Raw genomic sequence first — 22,987 nt, 5'->3', positions numbered from 1 at the left:
CGGTTAGGCTGCCCGCTAGCTGGTCCGTTAAGTATTTCAGTATTCCCTGGAGTTTCCTTTTGTTGGAAGGCACTTGGAAGGTAACCGGCTTAGGCCCTCCATGGAGGCTTACTGCCATCATGTAGAGTGGCGTAGGAAGTGTTCCGTTTGTCTTGCCGGCCGTTTTGATGGCCTGCTCGTACGCCTCCTAGTCAGAGAACGGCAGGTCAATTGTAGCGAGGACGTGCATCCAATCCCGCTCATCCTCTGGGTATGGGATATACTTGGTCAAGGACTCATAGGGCTTCCTGACCTGAGTGTTCCCTTTGAGCATAGCAGAGATGGCGTCCAAGTCGACTGGTGAGATCTTCCAAGTGTCCATCTCTATTCGTACGGCGTTAGTTCTATTGCCAAGATCAAGCCGTTACCCCAATCTTCGATGACTCTCGCGTTGCGCATCCGGGGTCGGCCTAATAGGACATCATAGTCCACTCCATTCATGACTATAAAGTCAACGGAGAACTGGACACCTGCGATCTTTACTGGCCAATTTTTCAAGACCCCGAATGGTTTCACTCTCATGCCGTTTGCTAGCGTGGCGTTGAACCTAGCAGCTTCAACAGGCGGGTTTCCCCAAGTCTGGAGCACTGCGTAGCTAAGCACACTAACCTCGGCTCCCGTGTCTACGATTCCCTTGTTGCGTTCCCCAGGGCTAGAGGCAGGACTGCGTGCATCTCAGAGCCTTCCCAAAAGGCATTGACGTGCAAAGATTTAGGCACAGAGTGCAGCGTTAGACTGGGCAATTGTGTTTCTGCATCCTGGTCTTGAGGGTCTACCGTGACCTGCTCTTGTGAGCCCTTGACCCACTGCCTAAGGTCTTGCCATAGGGCAGGGTGCTGCTCAAGTAGATCTCCCAGGCCAACTAATACAGGGGTGGTCACTAGCGTGGTCAGGAGATTGCTAAATACTCGTCCTTCCTTTAGCCTAGACTGTCCGGGCCAATGGCCGCGGCTGATCTGCGGCTTTGTTGCGTCTAGGCTTGGTCTCAGTGGCACTGCTTGTGGCATAGTAGCCTTGGCCGACTTAGGTTGAGGTGGTGACATTGGCGTGCTTATGCTGGAGAGATCATCGATCTCGTCCTCCGTGATGGGTTCAGCATCTTTGAGGTGCTGTTGAGCCTCCCTCACCCATTCCTTCACCTTCTCTATGGCCTCCAATTGTCGCTTGGGGTGCGGGTATTCCCCTATCTTAGCACTTCCCTTTTCGGTTGTCTTAGGGGCTGAAGTCTCCGCCTCCACGTAGATCTGAGACTTTCCTCCTAGCAGGTAGAGTCGTAGCACTCTCGGTCTTCAATGCGACCTTAGCGTCCGATCTCTTCTTTTTCCACTTGCGACTTTTCTTTCCTATTGAGGCTACGTCCAGATTGCTAGGTCCTGGTAGAGAAATGCCGGCCTGCTTGGTTTGGGCTCGGATCATGACTCATAAGGGAATAGGTATGGCCTCCCCGTCGAGGTTTTTGACACCAAACAGCCCTATTGGGACAGATGGCAAATTAGCTGCGCTAGAGGACGGCTTCCACTTTGAGCAATCAATGAAAAGATGGGTGATTCCGCACTCTGCGCACCTTTGGTCAACCTTATCCTTGTTTTGCTGCTCTCTTTCAGGGCAGCGTGATGAGACATGACCGGGATGTCCACAAGTCCAACAAGTGACTGGATCCTGTGGCTACCCTCCTAGGCCTCTACCCCGTCCTCGTCCTAATGCCATCACCGGCACGGGTCGATAATCCATGAGGACCGCGTTACCCTCGTCGTCATTCGAGACGTAAGGATATATGTAGGTCTCTTCATCATTTGGCTCCTCCACGTAATGTACTGGAGCGTCGCTCGGTGGGTGAGTCACGTAAGGACCAGGCGGTCTAGGAATGCCGGTGGGATTTATGTTCATTCTAGGGACGGCTAGTTTCATATCGTTAGGCGCGGGTAGAGCCAATGGAGCTCCCCTTCCGAAGAATGGCTGCGGCCTGTTAGCTAAATAAGGCTGGCCGTAGGGTTGTGAGTATGGAAGCCTTCTTGGTAGTCTGCATTGTGCGGCATCATGGCCGAACCTCCCGCAGTTAGCGCAAGGTCTTGACCTTGGGTCTTGACACTCGGCCGGCAAGTGGTTTCCGCCACAGTACACACACTGGTTGTGCGGGCACGTTGGTCGTCTCAGCATGTCCTGTATCTTGGCTAATTCCATCTTGACCTCCGCCAGGCCTTGGTCTGTCTCGGTGGCTTTCCCCTTATCTTGGGATGATGGGTTCGACCGCTCACTAGAGGCTGGCGTTCTCTCTAAACTCCGTGGGTTGGTTTCTTCTAGATTTGAGCTCCTAGAGCTCCACTCTTTTAGCTGGTCATCGACTCTGATGGCTTCCTCAAAAACTCTAGCCACCACGTCTCGTTGCAAGCTTGAATTGCCTGCCAATGCCTTATATAACTTCTCATCTCTAATTCCGTTGATAAATACAGTTGACACTGCTCTGTCAGTCGATCACTCACCTAAGGGGATTCTCTTAAAGAGACTCCTCACATGGGTCACATAGTCGCGGATGCCCTCCTTCTCCTTCTGTTTGACATTCGTCAAGCGTACTAGCAAGTTGTTGGAGTATCCGGGCTCGGCAAACCTCTTGACGAAGAGGTCCTTGAGGTTATTGAAGTTGGCTCGTTCTACGGCATCCAGGCTTGTATACCACGTTCTACCGTTATCGCTTGAGCAAAGTCCGAATGCTTGCGAACGTTGAGTCTGGTCGTTGAGGCCATTGGCCTCGCAGACTTGCTTAAACTGCTCAACAAAGTTGTACGGATCGTCATGTGGCTAGTACTTGTCGAGTTGCTTGGCAATAATCGGTATTTTGGCATGGCTCTTTGAGCCCTGGTTTACCCCTAATCCTGCAAGCAGCGACGTCGCTAGTGCAGTGGCACTCTACTCTACTGCGGTGTTATCTAGCAGCCGTTTCATGAGGAGCTCGCTCAGCGTCAGGTCTCCCTCTAGTGCTCTTTCCTGGTCTGTTCGGTTCCGGCCAGCCAAGTTCAGCACTTGCTGCACCTCATGCAGCTCCATGCTTTGCCTTAGGCTCCTGGCTTGTTGATCCCTATTATACTCAGCTATGCCTTGCGGGCTAGCCTTCTCTCCTCCTCTAGGTCTGCAATAATTACATCTGCCGTCCTGCCACGGTGCTCGTACTGGGCATGCGCATCGTAACTGCTCACCATCTGCTGTATAGCATCTGGGAATGTGCTCACATCGAGCTCCTTGGTAAACCGATGGTCTGAGCCTTCCTCCGTCATAGTTGAATTCTTGCGCCTTGCTACGCTGTCGACCAGGTTGGCTAGTCGTGACAGATCCTTGTCGTTGGCGCTCCTCGCTTGGTTCTCTCCTGCACTTCGTGTGTTTGTCTACGTCCTGGGTCCTCTCCTATTGGTGGGTTCCTTGAGCGATTTATCTAAGTGAATTCCCTTAATTACTGAATACAATTCTTAATTTACAACCACTCGGTGAGTGTGTTGTTCCTCGTGCACTTGTGCCCAATCAGGCTTTCAGTTTCCTTAAGTATACTTCAAGTGCAAAATTCAATGTGAGTGTAACAAGCAATTCCTCGACGCCTCACTCACTCTCACTCATTTCTGGCCTGATAGACTTGTAGACCCATTTTCCAACCATTTAGTCAAGGTTTAGGACTCTTTGTATGTTTCCTTGTTTGCTTCCGATCAATCACGTCTTCGTGGCTTAGTGGCTTGCGTCCTAGTCCGTGGATCCCTGAATTGTCTACTACCCACCGCTAAGCGGCTGTGTACTACAATGTCTCTTATCCCGTGTGCCAGAATCAAGTTCTGAACGCCCGAAGGGTTTCGACACGTTGCGCTAATGCACGTTTGCTGGGTCGGGTCAAATTTTTGACAGCTTTGACAAAAAGTTGCATTCGGATCAAGTGGTCCGAATTGCAGGGTCCGAGTGGGTCACTCGGACGGGCCGAATGGCACGGGGTCAAGGGCTGAATCTCCAAATCTAGCTCGGACGATTTTTACTCGGACGGGCCAAATGGCAGGTTCAACAAGTTCGGACAGGCTAATTCGGACGGGTCGAACCGCAGTTGGTCGAGGGTCGAATCCCGAGTATGGCCGAGTTCCAATTTTAAAACTCAGACGGGTCGCTCGGACTGGCCGAATGGCACAAGGCCAAATGTGCCACGTGATCAAAAAGTTCTAGCTCGGACGGTGCGAGAAGGGTCACTCGGACAGGTTGACTCGGACAGTCCGAGTGCCGACTAGGGTTCCGACCGAGTGGCCGAATGGCAAGGGGCCGAAGGCCGATTCTGGGACTCGGCCCAAAAGCAATAGCTCGGATAGGCCGAAAGCGGCGCGACGAAAACAGCGTGATGCCAATCTTGCCCGATTCTTATGATCTACTCAACCATTCCAAGCACAAACCTCCAAATACTATCTAGGGGGTTTGAGAAAGGGATTCATATACCTAAATGGGTCGGTGAGTGCGTCGGTGATGCAATCGAATCACACGGCCTGGGGCTTTCTAGCTCTCTCTCTCTCTCTCACACTGAAATGGCACAAATGAGTTCTCTTTTGGCCTCCCGGTTCTTATATACCCTCCCAGCTATGGCGTTGACACCCCTAATCCCTCTTATCGATCTTAGTCCTCATTAGCGAGCATTTTGCGCATTTACATGACTTTCTCCCTGCTTTTACCCTGTTTTGAAATAGTGAACCCTATCCTTTTCCGGTTCGACCTCCTAACTCTAACCTACGCTAAATGCAACAAAAATCGAAGGCAAAAAATTGGAATAGATTCTCCATGCTTTCCAATCATCAAAGAACCAAAATATCCCAAAATACTTACTTGTCGCGTAAGTGCTCAAGCTTGAATCCGTTAGTCCCGGCAACGGAACCAAAATGTGGAAGCTTTCGCTCAACCGCCAAGACCCTCGGACCTCTTATTCTTTCAAGTGTTTCAAGCGAGCTCTAATGGCTATCTCTCACCTAGCCGACACACCGTCGATCCCACGAGAGTAGTGAGCTTACCTTGATGCTCGATCGAATACCCTCCTCTCTCTTGCACTCCGATAGCTCCACGATCCTAGATGCTAGCTCAAGCATCCTCAAGCCTCCTCCATCTCCAAGATCCATCCTCCATAGCCACGCGCACAAGAGAAGAGAAGGGGAAAGAAGAGAAGAAGAGGAGAGGAAATGGTGAAGAGCTTCACCCTCTTGATCCCTCACCCTCACACACACTCACTCTCTCACACTCTCACACTCCCTCTCTCAAGAGCACACACAAGCAAGAAGGAGAAAAGAAGAGAGAAAGAAGAAGACTCCTTTTGCCATACACCCAAGAATGGGCTTCTCATTCACTTTTCAACTTTATATACAAAACCCTAAATCCCTTTCGGGCGGTCATCCCCTTTTCTCTCTTTTACATGGCCGACCGTAACCTAGGCCCTTTTTCCCATTTCCCACCATTCTAATTTATCCTATTCCCACTAATGGAAGCCTGGCACTCTTTTACACAGATTTGGGGGCACTCCCGCATTTTAATGGTGCACCTTTTCCTCTTTCCTTGCCGTGGCCCAACACCGAAGCCTCTTGAGGGTCATGTCCGAACATTTGAATTTTTCAGGAATTGGTTGCCAGTCAAGGCACCTTTTTCTGCTTTAGCGTCTTTTTTGCTCTCTTTCCTTCTTCCCAGTTTCCGCTCCTTTGTGCTGCGGTAACGTGGTCAGAAACACGGCAACATCGATCGAGCAGTTTCTTTTAAAGCTTTAAAAAGTTCCAAACAAAAATTAGGAGCCTTGAGTGCACTCTATGAGCGCTATGTAAGATCGGGTCAAGGTTTGGAAGTTTCTTTCAATATTGAAGTAGCATACAGATCCTAGATCTGTTCTAAGTGTTAAAAATATCATACTTCATATAGATACCTCATGTGTAAAACAAATTTTCATCATCCCCACATGCGTGCATGCACAAGAGAGCACGCGCGTAACAGACCCTAGATCTGTCCGAAGTGTTAAAAATATCATACTTCATATAGATACCTCATGGGTCAAACAAATTTTCATAATCCCCACATGCGTGCATACTCTCTCTCTCTCTCTCTCGCTCTCTCTCTCTCTCTCTCTCTCTGTGGAATGAGTTTTCAATTATAATCTCCGTGAAATATCAAAATGCAGCTTGGCATCTGTGGAATTAAATTGATCTAAAATGTGCTAATTTGACCCTGAAAGTATCAACATGCCATGTCTACCTATGTAAGTATTCAAAATTCCCTAAACATGTAAGCAAAATTGTCTAAATTGCTATAAGACACACCCATTGAGAGTCAGGATAAGAGAGTAAATCCACCATGTCTTTGTGACCATCTGATCTTGGTACCAACCTTGCTACATGGGGAGTTTGTATCCCATAGATATCACATGTAGAAACTCAGAATGCAGACAACTCAGATTGGCTTAATGTTGATCAACCCAGCATGTTTTACAAGTGTGTATTTCCAACAATGTGCACTATGATATACTGCCAATGCCGATCAAAAGAGTTACTAGCAAGACCTTAATACAAGAAGATAAATTATAGTTGCTATCATTGGAAATAACAGTGAGTTCTGAACCTGCTTCACTGTGCCAGTGAAAAACAAAATAAGATTTTATGTGCTTATCTATTACCATTGGGTACACTTTCATACATGATGACCATGTAGTCACTCTGAAGATAAAGGTCATATTATACTTCAGCTGCTCTTCTGCATCAAATTTATGAAAAGACCAGCCACTATGTTTTGTCACAGCTCAATTCTTCCTGCCTTCTGCCAGAATAATATGGTAGCCATGCCTATTCATAAACACCCAAAAGTAAGGAGCTTGTAACTAACTGTGTAACAAAAATGATAGAGCATAATAAACTGTACAAAAGAAGTGTGTAGTTCTGACATCTAACAAGTACCAATAAACAGCTCATACCAAGCCCTTGGTGTCTGCATCCCTCCAAGAGATCCCTGCCTGCTCAATGTGGATCTCCTCTCATAAGACCCAATTTCAAGAAGGCTGACTTACAAATGATAGAAGGGCCATCAACAATAAGCAACTAAAGCAATAAGTAGTAGGTGCAAATGTCTCTGCATAGTCCAACCCAGGTTTTTGGGCACAAGCCTAGCTTTGTGCTTGTCCAAGATTTTCCATTAGCCCTGTCCTTGGTCCAATAGACCTCTCTCACAACAATGATCTTCCTCACCCTTCGGGGAAAATGACCAAACCCAGATGATCAAAAACAATAGGATGTGAATTTCCTTGAGAAATGTGAAGATTGGTTATAATCAGGTAAAGGAATTCTATTATATATCTACATTACATTGAGAGGAGTCCAAGCTGAGAGGAAAGTCTTTGACATGAACCTGCTTGTAAAGGCCAGTATACACAGGCAACTGACTTGGATGAGCCAATAATTAGGGATTCCTATTTCATCCTGTTCAATGCAAGTATTCGTGTACAGTATGCAACAAGATTCAGACAGTCCAGCAGGCATGCTTACCCAACATTGAACATAACTCATTGGACCAATATCTTCAGATTATTATAAAGAGCGTCCGCTCTTTCATCAGAAATTACTAGTCAAATTTAATGTCACTGAATCCACATGAGGTCTTTCTGTAATGATGGGGAAACTATTACATACTATCTCATATACACTGAGAATGTGTATGAATATAATGACCTAATGTGGTATTCAACTAATTTTACACGTAAGAACACTGACAAATGAATCAATACTACCTGTGAGACCTTCAATAATTTTGTGCATGTACAAGAAGATATGAAAATAAATGATGTGTATAATGTCCATAACAGAGAAGACCAAGGACTTGTACCAAAGAATTCTGATTTGGAGCACTTAGATGGCCCCAATGGCCCAGAATGCAGAAGTTGCAAATGTGAAAATTTCAGACTCACTTTGACATGAAATAGACATTACCTTTAAGAAGAAAACTAATAGACAACATACATTGCTCAGAATTTTAAAAATATCAATATTTGGGACAGTAAAGCAACATTAAACTGAAAATTGGGAGCAGTCCAGAGTTAGAATGGGAATGGCTGCAAGTCCATTAATTTGCTGGCAAAATTACTTTCCAAACATGTGGCTCTAAAATGTTCAATACTGTTGACAATGACATTTTCTAATTTGATAGCAAAATATGGCTTTCAAGATACTTACGTAGACTTGAAAGGAGCACTGCAAGCACCAACAGGAGTAGAAAATGCAACATCTTGAAAAGGACCTGCCATCTTTCCACGAGGAAACCAGCCCAGATCCCCACCCTTTTTCCCAGAAGGGCACTCTGAGTATTCAGATGCTACCTGCAATCAGTAGCACACTATAATCTCTCTCTCTCTCTCTCTCTCTCTCTCTCTCTCTCTCTCTCTCTCTCCGTAACAGGTATGTATCAATTATGAAAAAAGTACAAGATTACAAGAATTACAAGATGCAGGATGGCTCCAGGCAATCATGTAGAAAAAGATGGCTCTCTCTCTTTTTCTCCCCACCCCCCCCCCCCTCCCTTTTTTTTCTTTCGTAAATCCTCTCTCTCTCTCTCTCTCTCTCTCTCTCTCTCAATTATGAAAAAAGTACAAGATTACAAGAATTACAAGATGCAGGATGGCTCCAGGCAATCATGTAGAAAAAGATGGCTCTCTCTCTTTTTCTCCCCACCCCCCCCCCCCCCCCCCCCCCGCTCTCTCTCTTTTTTTTTCTTTCGTAAATTCTCTCTCTCTCTCTCTCTCTCTCTCTCTCTCTCTCTCTCTCTCATTCATTCATTCATTCACTTATTAAGGTTGCTGAAATCAAAGAATAATCAGCTGTATGAGAGGCCATCTAGCCAGCATGCAAAGCCGTATTCACCACTGGAAAAAACAAAACCACAAAAAAGCCAAAAGTGCGATGGAGTGTCAGAGTGTAATGTCCATCAGAGACAAATCCCAAGAGTTGTAACCACCAGTCGAACTGGGGTAGGCAGCAAAACTCAGCCTGTAGGAGTGTGTTGGGGCTAACAAAGACCTCCAGAGCAATGGTGGCAGCAAGGCGACCAGGGCAGCAACAAAACACAGCAGTTCAGGCACCTGGCTGATCTGGGTGGCAGCTGAAAATGGCTGAACGGGTGCTGAAGACTGTCATGGAGTCTATCTGGAGTAGGTAGAGTGAAGAACAGCCTGTCGCCTGGCAGCTGAGGCAGCAAGTGCAAGGCAGACTGCTCTAATGATGACGTGGACTGCTGGTAGCTGTGGGAACCTCCAGAACAACAGGGTGATGGCTAAAAACAATCCACCTAGCCCTGGATCGTGATGGGCTGCAGTCGATGGCAGCTGGACATCGAATAGTCAGCAGCTGATGGCTGAAATTTATACGTGAACCCAAGAAACCTGCTCAAAAGAATGAGACTGAATGGTGGGAAGCCTATCTATTTATAGATGTGGAAGGATTCTCCCAAATCAGGGTTTTGCATATGGGACACAAAAACTCTCTAGATCCACTCCCCATTTAATGAAACTTTTGGTAATTACTGTTTTGGGGCTTTTTTAAAGAGCTAATCACTAGGTAATAAATTTTAAGCCCAACATCATCTTCATCCCTAGCTCGTAGGTTGGTGCCAACCATGTCCTCCTAACATCTAGATTGGTGAGATCTATCCTAATAACCCTACCAGAGAGAGAGACCCCACTTCCTTACAACACACACACACACACACACACACACACACACACACACATTTCTTCCTCTTTGTGTCATGACCCACCTATAAGCCTCCTTAGCACGATCCTAGAGAGTCACTATGTCCCACATGCAAAACCCTAATCTGGGTGCCCCAAACTTTCTATAAATAGGCATGCATCCCACCACTCTCCCTCAATCTTGTTTTTGCGAGTTTCAGGAGCCGTATCTTTGCTGCCCACATCCCCTTCGTGGAGAACATCACAATCAAAGCTTCCCCCAACCATCTACTACCATCTGGCACATGATTCCAACCTTCACCTTCACCCTACCGCTATCACCTAATGTCTGATTGCTGCGTTTGATACTAACATCATCATTTGGTGTTGTCGCCCTCAATCAGAAACTATCACCATCTTTGAAATCTACATTTGCTGATTTTCTCTTTTCTCTAGCTATCACTTGCATCTTTTGCACAATCCCCTATTGATTTCAATTGTTGCTCAATTGTTGACCATTTTTCTCTCTCCTCAGGTACCTACGTTTTTAGTGTTGGATCAGAGATGGCAGCTATCAACTCAGCACAAATTGTGTAGACAATAGAGAGTGAGAGTGTGGTTACTACTCCACACTTGATTAGTTGGAAAGTAAGTAACTCAAAGTACAAAGTACAATCCTTAGACTTTAGGATTGTGTAAGTGCCTTAAGGTGCGTTCACATAGGAAAGTATACGATGTGTGATAAGTGACCCAAGTGACCAAATTGTGTAAAATAAATATACAAATAAAAAACAATATAGCTACAGATCACCGACACTACTATGTGAGCATAGGCATGAGTGAAACTCAACAAACCCCTTGAAGTGAAAAGTGATTAACATACAAGGATCATACACCAAAGGAGATCAAATTTAAAGCATTGCGAAATGCTTCAAATTTATCGCAAAGAAAAGCTTTGGTGAAGATGTCAACCACATTATTGTTGATAGGACAGTAGACAAGGTTGATGTCCCCTGCATGTAGCCTCTCTCTAACAAAGTGATAATGTATCTCAATGTGTTTTGTGTACGCATGAAACACTGGGTTCCGTGCCACTACAATGGCACTCTAACTAGGCACTCTGACTATCAATAAACAAAGAAGTAGGCTCCGTGGCAAATACATCAAGATCACTTAACAAACATCTCAACCATACACATTCAATTGTAGTAGTGAAAGTTGCCTTGTATTCAACTTCACAGGACGATGTGGCAAAAGTGGATTGTTTCTTGCTAAGCCAAGAAATGCGAGATGAGCCAAGAAAGAAACAATTTCCATTTGTAGAGTGATAAGAATCAAAATCTCCAACCCAATTGGAATCACTGTAAGCATATAACTGCAGCTGCCCCCCCTTGGCATAAAGCAATCCAAGAGTCCTAGTGCCCTACAAGTAACGAAAAACACACTTCACAGCTTGCCAATATGGCATGTGTGGGCTGTGTATATATTTGCTCAAGATTGAATCTGCAAACTAGAAAGCTGGCCTTGTGTTGGATAAATAAATGAGACGTCCAAACTACTAGAGCGTATGTATGAATGTCAAACATGTCACTATCATCATGCAAAGACAGCTTAAGTCCAGTCTTCATTGGTGTACTTATTGGCTTGCAATCCTAAAAGCCAAATCTCTCGAGGAGTTTACCAATATATCTAGACTATGACAATCTAATGCCCCTAGAATCATGAAGAAACTGAATGCCCAAATAGTAATGCAAAGGCCCCAAATCTGACATTTCAAAAGTTTATTGCAATTTTTCCTTAAATGCTGAAATCTGACCAACATGTGTCCCTGTGAGTAGAAGGTTATCTACATAAAGACAAATGACCAACAAGGATCCCTCCTCTTTGCATACATAAAGCGTAGACTCTGATGGGCTATTAATGAACCCTTGGTTGAGTAAGAAGGCATCAAAGGCTTTTTTAGCTTGCATACCAAGTGTTTAGATCCTTCAACTGCAAAACCCATGGGTTACTGAACATACACTTCTTTCTAAATCTACCCACGTAAAAATGCAGTTTTAATGTCAAGCTGGTACATAATCCAACCATTATGGACAGCCAATGCAACCATACACCTATTAGTAGTCATACGAGATGTAGGAGCAAATGTCACCTCATAATCAATGCATTTCTTTTGCTCATAGCCTTTTGCTATAAACCTCGCTTTATACTTATCAATGGATCCATCCGCTTTTCACTTCAGCTTATAGATCCCTTTAGTACCAATGGCTTTCTTTCCAACATGAAATGTAACTAAATCCCATGTTTGATTCTTCATGATAGAATCAAATTCAGCTTGCATTGCTAGCATCCAATGCACACTTTGTTGTGCATCCCCAAAAGAATCAAGCTCGTCATCATCAAGTGTGTTTGTTTTCATAACAAACTCCATAGCATTAGCATGATCATGCAAACATGTTTGTCTTTGAGTACGACCAGCAAGCAAGTACCATCTAAGTATTTGTCTAGCCTCCTAATTATGTGCATGCTCTTGACGAACCTCAAGTTCAGCATATTGCTGCATATTCAGATCAGCCATAGGCTGAATTTCTGCATTATTTAATGGAGCAGTTGGTTGAACAATTTGTTCATTTAATGAAGCTCCAATTGTATCACCAAAAGATATAGGTAGCAACCCTTCAAACACATCATTTGCAGCCTAATATGTGTCATAATCAACAAGAGATAATTTTGATTTTTCATCAAAAATCACATCTCTACTAACGAAAACGTTCTTGGAAACAGGATCGTACAATCTATACCCTTCGCTTCAAAAAATTATTCAACAAGGAAGACATATTCCCCCCCTCGGTCTGAATGGAGAGTCTTAATCTAACAGCCAAATTGATTTTCCACAAGTGCAATAAAAGCCAAGAATGCATCATACACTTCTAACTTTTTTACCAATGAACCCAACAAAAACAAGTAAAGTCATCAATGAAGGTGACGTAATAATAGCATCCACCTAATGACTTTGTTTACATGGGTCCATATACATCTAAATGTATAACTTGCAATCTAACCATAGCTTTAAAAGCAACATCACGAGGAAAATAATGCCAATCCATTTTTCCCAAAATCCATCCCACAAATGTGCTCAAGAGGTCTCTCCAAGATCCAACATATGAGTACGTTGCATAAGCATCAAACTGCCATAGTTCACATGCCCCATGGGAGCATGCCATAACTTTGTCTGTGACATGGCAGGAGTAATAGTAAATGCCAAATAAATTGATTGATCAACCAAATGAGTATCTAACTAATAAAATCCACGACATAATGTACCAATGAGTACCAAAGTCAAGAATTCCTTATTCCTGACCATACATTTATTATCATCAAATGTGACTTGCATTCCACACTTTGCTAAAGAAGAAATGAACAATAAATTCTTCTTTCTCCCTGGCACATATAAAGCATCCTACAAATGAAAAGTGAAGCTAGCAAGACAATCTCTCCAACATCTCTAATAGAATAAGATGCATTGCCGGCACATTACACTGATTTGCCAAAAGGAGCTGCAACAACAGAGGTAAAAAATCCATACAGAATGTAATGTGCTTAGAAGCACCACTGGCAAAGATGCTAGTATCCTCTGTAGGGTTGAATGCTCTATCTACCCAAGAAGAATCATAACTGTAAGTGTAAAAAGAATATAGCAATAGTAGTAGTAGATGCATTTGAAACACACATCCCAAACTCCTCATTTTTCTTCTTAGCAATACATTTTTACATTCTGTGATGTAATGACTTGGTTTTTTACAATAATGGCATTTCCCCTTCTTGGCTTGCGTGCCCCCTACTTGTTGTTTTGTGAAGTTCTTAAACTTCCAAAACTCTGCGGAGCATTCCTAGACTGACTGCCCTTGCCCTTTTGTCTTGCCATAACACCCTATTCAAAAGCTACAACATCCACCCCACTATTCTTCCTTGTTTGCTCTTTTTCTAGCAACAAACTAACCAATTGAAGAAAGATAAGTGGCTGCGTAGAAATTCGCATTGTAAGATTCAATGCCGTATAAAAGGCCAAATAAGAAGGTGGCAAAGAATTCAAAGTAGTAGAGATCATCTAAACATCAAAATAATACTTATCTACATTCATCAACAACTACTCGCGTAAGTCCTGAATTTTATTAAGATGATCCTACATAGCATCACCTTCTTCCATCTCTACATTTCCAAGCTCCTTCTTTAAGAAATAAATGTGAATAATTTTTTTCCCAAGAAACATATGCTCAAGTGTGAGCCATGCTACCCGTGAAGTAGCAACAAATCGAATATGCAAGATTATAGACCGTTGAACTGTCAATGCAATAAGTGACAATGCTTGGACATCCCTACTATCCCAAGTCCTCTGTGCAATTATTCTTTGGGGTGGTGGCTAAACCAAAGCTTGCCTTTGACCACTGTTAGTGCACTCTCCACTATATATGTGTATCCCTATAGGAGTATTGGTGGTTGTAGGTGGCTCGGGGCACTTTTTACTCCCCCTAAGGGAGGTTTTTTCCCCCAGGCTAATAATAGCCCATGTGACCTCATCAGGAGGCTAGGGGCAGTATTATTAGGCTAGTTCTAGGCTTTTTATGCTTAGCAAGCACAGTGCTTAGCACTAGTACCTATTATGCACAAATCCCTAATCTAGGGTTGTGTGCTTATGATTGATGTGTATCTTTTTGATGATGTACTTTTTTCCCGTCACGTAACTTTAGCTCACCCTTGCTTCCCTCACTCTGTGTGTACTTTCTTGCTTCTTCATTTGGTATCAGAGCCATCCCATCACTCCCGTGAGCATCCCATCGCGTACCCTCAGCTCGTGAGCTTCATATCGACTCAAGACATTCTGGAATTGACAGGAACTGCTGCAAAACAGGCCGCCGCCACTCTTTTCAGCATATGGGAGGTTGTACCTTCGATTTGGTCGCGGGAATCAACACCAGACTCTCACACGTGTGGTCGCGCTCAGTTCTAGACCTGCAGTCGCCCCCTGTCGAGGGTCTTTGAAAGCTTCTACAGCCTCATACACATGCTCAAGACAGCCTACAAGCTGATAAGCTCAGGCGCGCACAGTTTTAGAACAGTTTCGAGGTCATTCTCAGCCTGTTCAGGTCAAATCGACAGGGAAAATAGCTCCAGGAGCTGTTTCGCCACATCGCGCCTCATTAACAGGGCTGTACAGACCTGTACATGCTGTGTCGACACTTGATTCAGTCATTAAATCAACCCAGTATCACTTCCGATTGAGCGCACTGCTGAAAACAGCTTCCAGAAGCAATAAACAGTTCAATTTTGATCTGTTCCAGCTTGTATTTGCAGCGCAGCAGTGATTAACAACCTGTGGGTTTGTGAAAACGACTGTATTTGCTGTTACCAGCTCTCCCGTGACTTGTGGGTTCTCCCGAGGACCGATACAAGTGTGAAAAATTGGGGCTTTTGCCACCAGGGTGTTGCTGTAGCTGATTTTATGCATTGGGCAGCGTGTACGCAACAATTGTGATCAGATTTACCCTTCCAATCAAGGGGCTTTTCGACATTTCTTGTGTGTATGCCTTGTTTACACTTGGTACAACAAGATTGTGCCTATCCACTCAGGAATTGAGTGAGAAATTGGGGGATTTTATGCTTTATTGTGGTGCAGCAGAACAGGAACACTGTGTGACAGTGTGTGTGGATGCTATGCTCTCAATTTGAACACTGAGAAGGGATTACAGTTTTGGGACAGATTTGTATGCATTGACATTGCCCTTATGCAGTGGGACAGAGTAAAGCAAGTGATTGTGTCTAAATCTCGGAAGAGATATTTTGTTTTGGGATTTTCCTTTTATTTTTCTTTCAGGTGATTCTTGTGCAATACACCCTACGCAATGGGCAAGGATGGTGTGTTGGATTTGCTCTCTGTTGAGAACAAGCTTGATGGGAGCTCCAACTACCCACTGTGGTCATATATGATGAACCACATACTAGTGGCACACGGGTTTAGCAAGATTGTGGAGGGTTCAGAACCTCGTCCTGGCTCTCGTGTGACCTCAGACATGGATGAGGACTCCACTAGTACCACTGGCAGAAGAGGTATTCCAGCTCCACCCCCAGCTCCCACCACAGATGCACAGCAAAAGTGGGATGAGAGGGATGCTAAAGCACATGCTATGATAGCATTGTCGGTCAAAGTTGCGCTTATACCTCACATACGGTCTTGTAAGTCCGCTAAGGAGGCATGGGACACCCTGGCTAACCTTTATCAGGTACGCAATGAAGCCAGGGTAGCCTATCTTAAAAGGCAGCTTGATCATTTAGTGATGCATGAAGGAGAGACTATGGATAGCTTCATTACCAAGCTTAAGGACTTGCGTGAGCAGTTGATTTCCTTAGGGGAAGACATGACAGATGGGTCTATGGTCACTGTAATGCTGAATGGTATTCCTGAGTCTTATCAGGCTCTTGCTTCTACATTGAGGTTAATCATGCAAGGGAATCCTGATTCCTTTCGCTTTGACAACCTAGTGCAGATACTATTGCAGGAGGAACAGTCAAGAGAAAACAGGAGCATACTTCAGCAGGGTGATCAGGCCTTCATGGCAAGTCAAAAGGGCAAGGGTAAAGCTGTGTCTGGGGCTGCATATAAACCAAAAACAGCAGCCAACCAGCCAACTGTCAGTGGGGAAAAAGATGAAAATCAGCCCAAGAAAAAGGGGAAATGTCATTATTGCAGGAAACCGGGTCACTATATTGGTGAATGCCGGAAAAGAATTGCAAAAGAGAAGGAAAAGGGCACAAAGAAGGAAGCAAATGTAGCACAGGCAGATGCATCTAGTGCAAAGAAGAAGGAGACAGCCAATCTGTCCATTGTCTCGCATGGAGACGAGGACTTTGATGATGAGTGGGCTTGTACAGTATCATGCTCGTACAACCCTTCTATGCACACTACAGATGAATCATGCCTCTCTGTGACCTCTCAGGAGGATTGGTATTTTGACTCAGGTGCTAGTAAGCACATTACCTCACAGAGGAATTTATTTTCAGTTTTTGATGCTACCTCCGAGAGAGGTACAGTTACATGTGCCAATAACTCCGCTTATGCTATACAAGGAGTTGGCAAGATTGTACTTACAGCCACACAAGGTGGATCTTTTACACTCACAGATGTACTTTATGTTCCAGGAATCCAGAAGAATCTCCTTTCCGTCCCTGCTATTGCCATGGGAGGACTTGAGGTGACATTTTCTGGAAGGAAATGCACAGTGCATGACCTTTCTGATGAGGGTTGCATTGTTGCAACAGGTACTTTATGTCGTGGGTTGTATAGATTGGATCACTACAGGGCTGGAGTACATGATGCTTGTGCTGTGATTACTAGTGATCAGTTGGCCATTGCTGAGCTGTGGCATGCCAGGATGGGCCATCTACACTTCAAGGGTTTACAGAGATTGCAGGCACATTCTATGGTGGAGGACATGCCACCCATACAGTTACCCTCTCGTCATGTGTGCGAGGGATGCATATTGGGCAAAATGCACAGGACCCCAGTGCCTAAGTTGTCCACATATGGGGCTGCCAGGAAATTGCAGCTCGTTCATTCAGATGTTTGCGGTCCTATGAGGACCAAGTCCATAGGTGGCTGTGCATACTTCGTTACATTCATTGATGATTTTACATGCTACTCTTGGGTTTATGGACTGAGGCATAAATCGGAGGTGGAAGCACGGTTCAAAGACTTTATTTTGTTGCAGGAGAATCAGACACAGGAAAAGGTTGCCACCCTTCGTACCGATCGAGGGGGGGAATACATGTCTCATACTTTTCATGCGTTCTTGGCAAGCAAGGGTATTGCCCATCAGTGCACTGTGCCATACACACCCCAGCAGAATGGTAAAGCTGAAAGGTTTAACCGTACTGTGATGGAAATGGCCAGATGCATGCTTAAGGGGAAGGGCCTCCCTAACAAATTTTGGATGGAAGCACTGCAGTGCAGCAATTATGTGCTGAATAGGTGCCCAAAGAAAGCTTTGCAGAAGTATGAGAGGACTCCATTTGAGATGTGGACCGGCAGGAAGCCTTCTGTCAAAGGCTTCAAGGTTTTTGGATGCTTGAGTTATGCCTTAGTGCCACAGCATCAGAGGGGTAAGTTGGATGACAAGGCTGTAAGATGCATTTTTGTTGGTTATAGCAGTGAAAGCAAGGGCTATCGGCTGTACCATCCTGGTACACAGAAGATTCTAACCAGCAGAGATGTTACATTTGCAGAGGAGCAGAATTTTGATTGGTCTACGCTCCGTAGGCAACCAGAAATTTACAGTCATGATGTCTTCGAATTGCTCCTGCCCCAGGAGGGAAGAAGTGCAGCCACAAATTTACCACGGGTTGTTGACATTGTGGGGCCTGTAGCAGATGCAATTCAGCCCCAAAATCAGCTCGGTACAGCTGGTATACAGCCAGCAACAAATGTTATTGATCCTACTGGTGCAGCTCATGATTTAGTACAGTCACAGGCTGATTTGCCACAGCCATCATCCGAGCACATGGCAGTCCCTGAAGTGTCCAGACGGGTGCCTAGGTGGTTGCTAGATACATTGCAGGACAGCCACATTGATGTTCCTTTGCCTACCAGGACAAGATCCCGCCGTGCTCATGGGATGAGTATTGATTATCATGCATGTGAGGGCACATACAGTGAGGATGAACCCACTCAGGTGGATGAGCCTGTCTCTTTTGAGGAGGCAGCAGAAGACCCAAATTGGATGCACGCCATGCAATCAGAATATGATAGCATCATGAAGAATGAGACATGGTATCTGACAGACTTGCCTCTAGGTAAGAAGGCCATAGGGGTTAAGTGGGTGTATAAAATCAAACGGAATGCAGATGGCACAGTGTCACGCTACAAAGCCCGTTTGGTTGCAAAAGGGTATGCTCAGGAGAAGGGCATAGATTATGATGAGACATTTGCACCCACGTCTCGCATGACCACAGTCAGATGCATGATTGCCTTGGCTGGTCAGTTTGGATGGACTATCCATCAGTTGGACATTACTACAGCTTTCCTGAATGGTGATATCCATGAGGAAGTTTATGTACAGCAGCCCACTGGCTTTAGAGTTAGGGGGCAGGAAGCCAAAGTTTGCAGATTGCAGAAGGCTCTATATGGGTTGAAACAGTCCCCTAGAGCATGGTATGAGAAGATTGATTCTTACTTGGCTTCCCAAGGCTTTCTGAAGAGTTCAGCTGAGAGCACTCTATATGTCAAGAGTGCAAAGGATATGTTTCTGATTTTAGTTCTATATGTTGATGACATGCTGCTCACGGGGCCACAGAAAGTGCATATTGCAGCTTTTAAAGCTGAATTACAGCACCGCTTTGAAATGTCAGATCTTGGTCCGTTGTATTACTATTTGGGTATACAGTTTATGCAGACATCAGGGGGCATATATTTGCAGCAATCTATGTATATTCAGAAATTGCTACAGAAGTTTTCCTTTCAGGATTGCAAACCGGTTGCCACTCCCGTGGAATCAGGTGTAAAGTTGAGTCTTGAGGATGCAGGAGAACTTTTTGATGCCACTGTATATAAGCAGGCTGTTGGATCATTACTGTATTTATGCAACACTCGGCCAGACATACAGTATGGGGTATCCGTATTGAGCAGATTTATGCACTGTCCAGGCACAAAACATTGGCAGGCTGTGAAGAGAATATTTAGATATCTCCAGGGTACTATGCATCTTGGATTGTTTTACCCCAGGGGGGATGCTTCATGCTTGCAGGGCTACAGTGATTCAGACTAGGCAGGAGATTATGACACAAGGGTGTCCACTTCCGGTTATTGTTTCTTTTTGGGTGATGCATGCATTTCATGGCTCAGTAAGAAGCAACCTACGGTGGCCACTAGCAGTTGTGAGGCAGAGTACAGGGCTGCTTTCACAGCCACAGTTGAGTGTGTTTGGCTCAGGAGGCTTTATGCAGATCTTGGATTGGAGCAGCATGCTTCTACATCCATTCTCACTGACAGTATGAGTGCTTTGGCTGTAGCCAAGAACCCTGTGTTTCATGCTCGCACGAAGCACATAGAGGTACATTACCATTATGTCAGAGAGAGACTCGCAGCAGGAGAGATATGCTTGTCTCACGTGTCTACACACGATAATGTAGCTGATATTTTCACCAAGGCACTACCACGTGATAAGTTTGAGGCTTTTCGACAGCTCTTAAACTTAATCCCATTACCTGGTGATTAAGCTACATACCCTGTAACATGTGTACATACACCACACATCACTCCAGGGGGGTTTGTTAGTGCACTCTCCACTATATATGTGTATCCCTATAGGAGTATTGGTGGTTGTAGGTGGCTCGGGGCACTTTTTACTCCCCCTAAGGGAGGTTTTTTCCCCCAGGCTAATAATAGCCCATGTGACCTCATCAGGAGGCTAGGGGCAGTATTATTAGGCTAGTTCTAGGCTTTTTATGCTTAGCAAGCACAGTGCTTAGCACTAGTGCCTATTATGCACAAATCCCTAATCTAGGGTTGTGTGCTTATGATTGATGTGTATCTTTTGATGATGTACTTTTTTCCCGTCACGTAACTTTAGCTCACCCTTGCTTCCCTCACTCTGTGTGTACTTTCTTGCTTCTTCAACCACAACCTCCTTGTGGAGGAGTAGCAAGAGCCATATCTCCAACAAGTACATTCTTCATCATGAAGGACCATAGAGAATAGTTATTGCCATCCAATCTATCCTCTTTAGATACATAAGTGAAGAGATCATTTTGTCCCTGATTTTCCATGATAAATGTCACTCTTCCAAAAGGCACAAGAGCAATAACAAAAACTAGCCTGACTTGGAAAGCTGCAAATTTTCAAAAATTACAGCAAATGCCAAGCTGTAATCAACTAAACTATGTCACACTTAACCACTATTGTCTCAATGTGTTGAAATTTTTCCAGATTTCAACAAGCAGCACGCTGTCCAATGCAAGAACCGTGCTCAGCAGCACTAAAAACACAAAAACCCCAAAATTTAACTATCCAATGTGCTAGATTTCAATCAATTTCAGATGGAAACTTCATTACATATGGCAATGTCCACCAAACATACAAAAGGCCCAAATTTTCCGACCCAAATTCCAACAAATTTCTGCAATTTTTGCACTGAAGCACCTATTGTAGTAGCAGAAATGGATCTTTCCCTATAAAAGCCCCTTGCTTTGGCTTTGATATTTTGAATAAAATGATAAGATATACTTGTGACAATCAAGAACAAGCGGAGGACGAGCTGTGGGTGCTAGCGCTGCAGGCGGGACTGCCCAGGCTGGTGGGCAGTGTAGTCTATATGCAAGCAAGCCTGGCAGAGCTGGACAGGACCAAGCAGTGGCCTGGATAGGCTCGCAGAGCTGGTGGCTCAAGCAATGCAGACAGGTCAGGGAGGCAGCGGCAACTGCCTGGACAAGGCGGCTCGAGCAGGAGCAACAAGGCGGCTGTTGGCTGGGCTGGCGAGCCTGGCTTGGGGGCTGCAGTACAGGTGGTGGCTGTTGCTACAGCTAGCGGACAGAGTGTTGGCTTGGCACGGAAGCTGCAGGACAGACCATCGGCATCTGCCGGATGGACCTAGTGCTCTGATACCACTTGTTGGATCAGAGATGGCAGCTATCAGCTCAGCACAGAGTGTGTAGACAATAGAGAGAGTGAGAGTGTGGTCACTGCTCGACACTTGATTAGTTGGGAAGTGTGTAACTCAAAGTATAAAGTACAACCCTTAGACTTTAGGGTTGTGAAAGTGCCGGGTACATTCACACACGAAAGTGTGTAATGTGTGATAAGTAACACTTTCACACACGAAAGTGTATAATGTGTGATAAGTAACCAAACTATGTAACATAAATACACAAATAAAGAATAATATGACTAGGGTAAAGAACCTCTCTTACAAAGATTAAAAACCACCCGTGTCCTACTACGGATCACTGGCACTCCTATGTGAGCGTAGGTGTGAGTAAAACCCAACATTTAGTTTTTCTCCCTCTTGCACTACCGTCTACATCAGATCCAACCTTCCCCGGCTGCATTTGCTAGTGTCCAACACTTGGAGGCTGCCTTGCTACGTTTCGGGATCCATTCGGAGTACAACACACTCTCTAGCTCATAATCTCAACCTTGATCCTAGAGATATGAGGGTTCGAGGTTTAGTATTCACTACATAGTAGTGTGTTTGTTGCATGATCATTGTATATTCAATATTCATTCATTTCATCATTCATTGTGCTCACTGTCTCTGAGTTACCTGAACCATAATTGTGCTCTATGTTTATCAGTCTATGCTTTGTCATACAATTGGTTTTGTGTTTTCTGCGTTTAGAGCATTTCTTCACAACTTGTCATAACTTTTTTGATCAGCTATACCATCATACCCAATTTTCATTTAGTATTAGATACTTGGGAAAGGTTTGCCCCAAACCAAACGACTTTTTTACTGAGAGTGTCAAATTCGTACTTTGCATCAGCATTATCATCTCTCGTGACAACCAGGTCCTCATTTTGCCTCTCATTGTGTTTTGTAATTAAGATCGGTTTACCCCAATTCGGGTACTCATTTTGCCACTATTTGGTTCCACTGGTCTGTCATCAGAGACCATAGGCTGTAGTACTTACTTGGTTTTTGCTTTCTTTTTTCAAAGTAGTAGTTACTTGTGATGATTTACCAGAATAAAGCCTTTTCCAAGTCTGAAAGTAGCATCAATGTCACTGATGCAGTAAATAAAGTCAAAACAGAAGCTAAGAGCAGAAGTCTAAATAGGTACATAAGTCTAAGCAGTGAAATCAAAAAAGTAGAAGTCAACTATGTTGCAGGAAATATGAGATAGAAACAGTAACTGATGTCACATAGAAGCAGGCAGCCCTAATTCAAAAAATAGAAACTGTGGTAACAAGTATGTTGCAGGAAATATGAGATAGAAACAGTAACTGATGTCACATAGATGCAGGCAGACCTAATTCGAGAAATAGAAACTGTGATAACGAGTCTTTTGTTCACATACACGCATGCGCACGTGCACATGCACACATAGGATAGTATTAGAATTCTTTTTCATCAAGGAAATAATCCTAAAATATGAAAGGCCCTTTTCCCAACACCTAATGTTGGTCTTCAAGTCTTGCCTCTCTCTAATGTTTCGTAATTCTTTCAGTCCCCCAGCATCTTGCAATGGCATTCCATCACGAACAATAAAGAAAAT

General features: G+C 44.4%; 1 protein-coding gene across 1 annotated transcript in view; it reads right to left on the bottom strand.

Annotated features, from left to right (window-relative positions):
• Positions 1-6,354: 6,354 nt before the first annotated feature.
• The window catches only part of LOC148026810 (FKBP-like peptidyl-prolyl cis-trans isomerase family protein), a 37,053-nt gene continuing 20,420 nt past the window's right edge, over positions 6,355-22,987 (bottom strand). The window contains exons 3-4 of the mRNA XM_087691341.1: positions 8,238-8,380; positions 6,355-6,857 (exon numbers count right to left, since the gene is read on the bottom strand). Of these exons, the coding sequence (XP_087547467.1) occupies positions 6,815-6,857; positions 8,238-8,380 (186 nt within the window). The 3' untranslated portion in view covers positions 6,355-6,814. The remainder of the gene's footprint in view (positions 6,858-8,237; positions 8,381-22,987) is intronic.

Source organism: Lygodium microphyllum, chromosome 13, assembly GCF_053477565.2.
Source record: "Lygodium microphyllum isolate KBCC chromosome 13, Lygodium_microphyllum_v1.1.10, whole genome shotgun sequence".
Taxonomy (NCBI): domain Eukaryota; kingdom Viridiplantae; phylum Streptophyta; class Polypodiopsida; order Schizaeales; family Lygodiaceae; genus Lygodium; species Lygodium microphyllum.
This window is presented reverse-complemented; position numbering and strand designations above follow the sequence as displayed.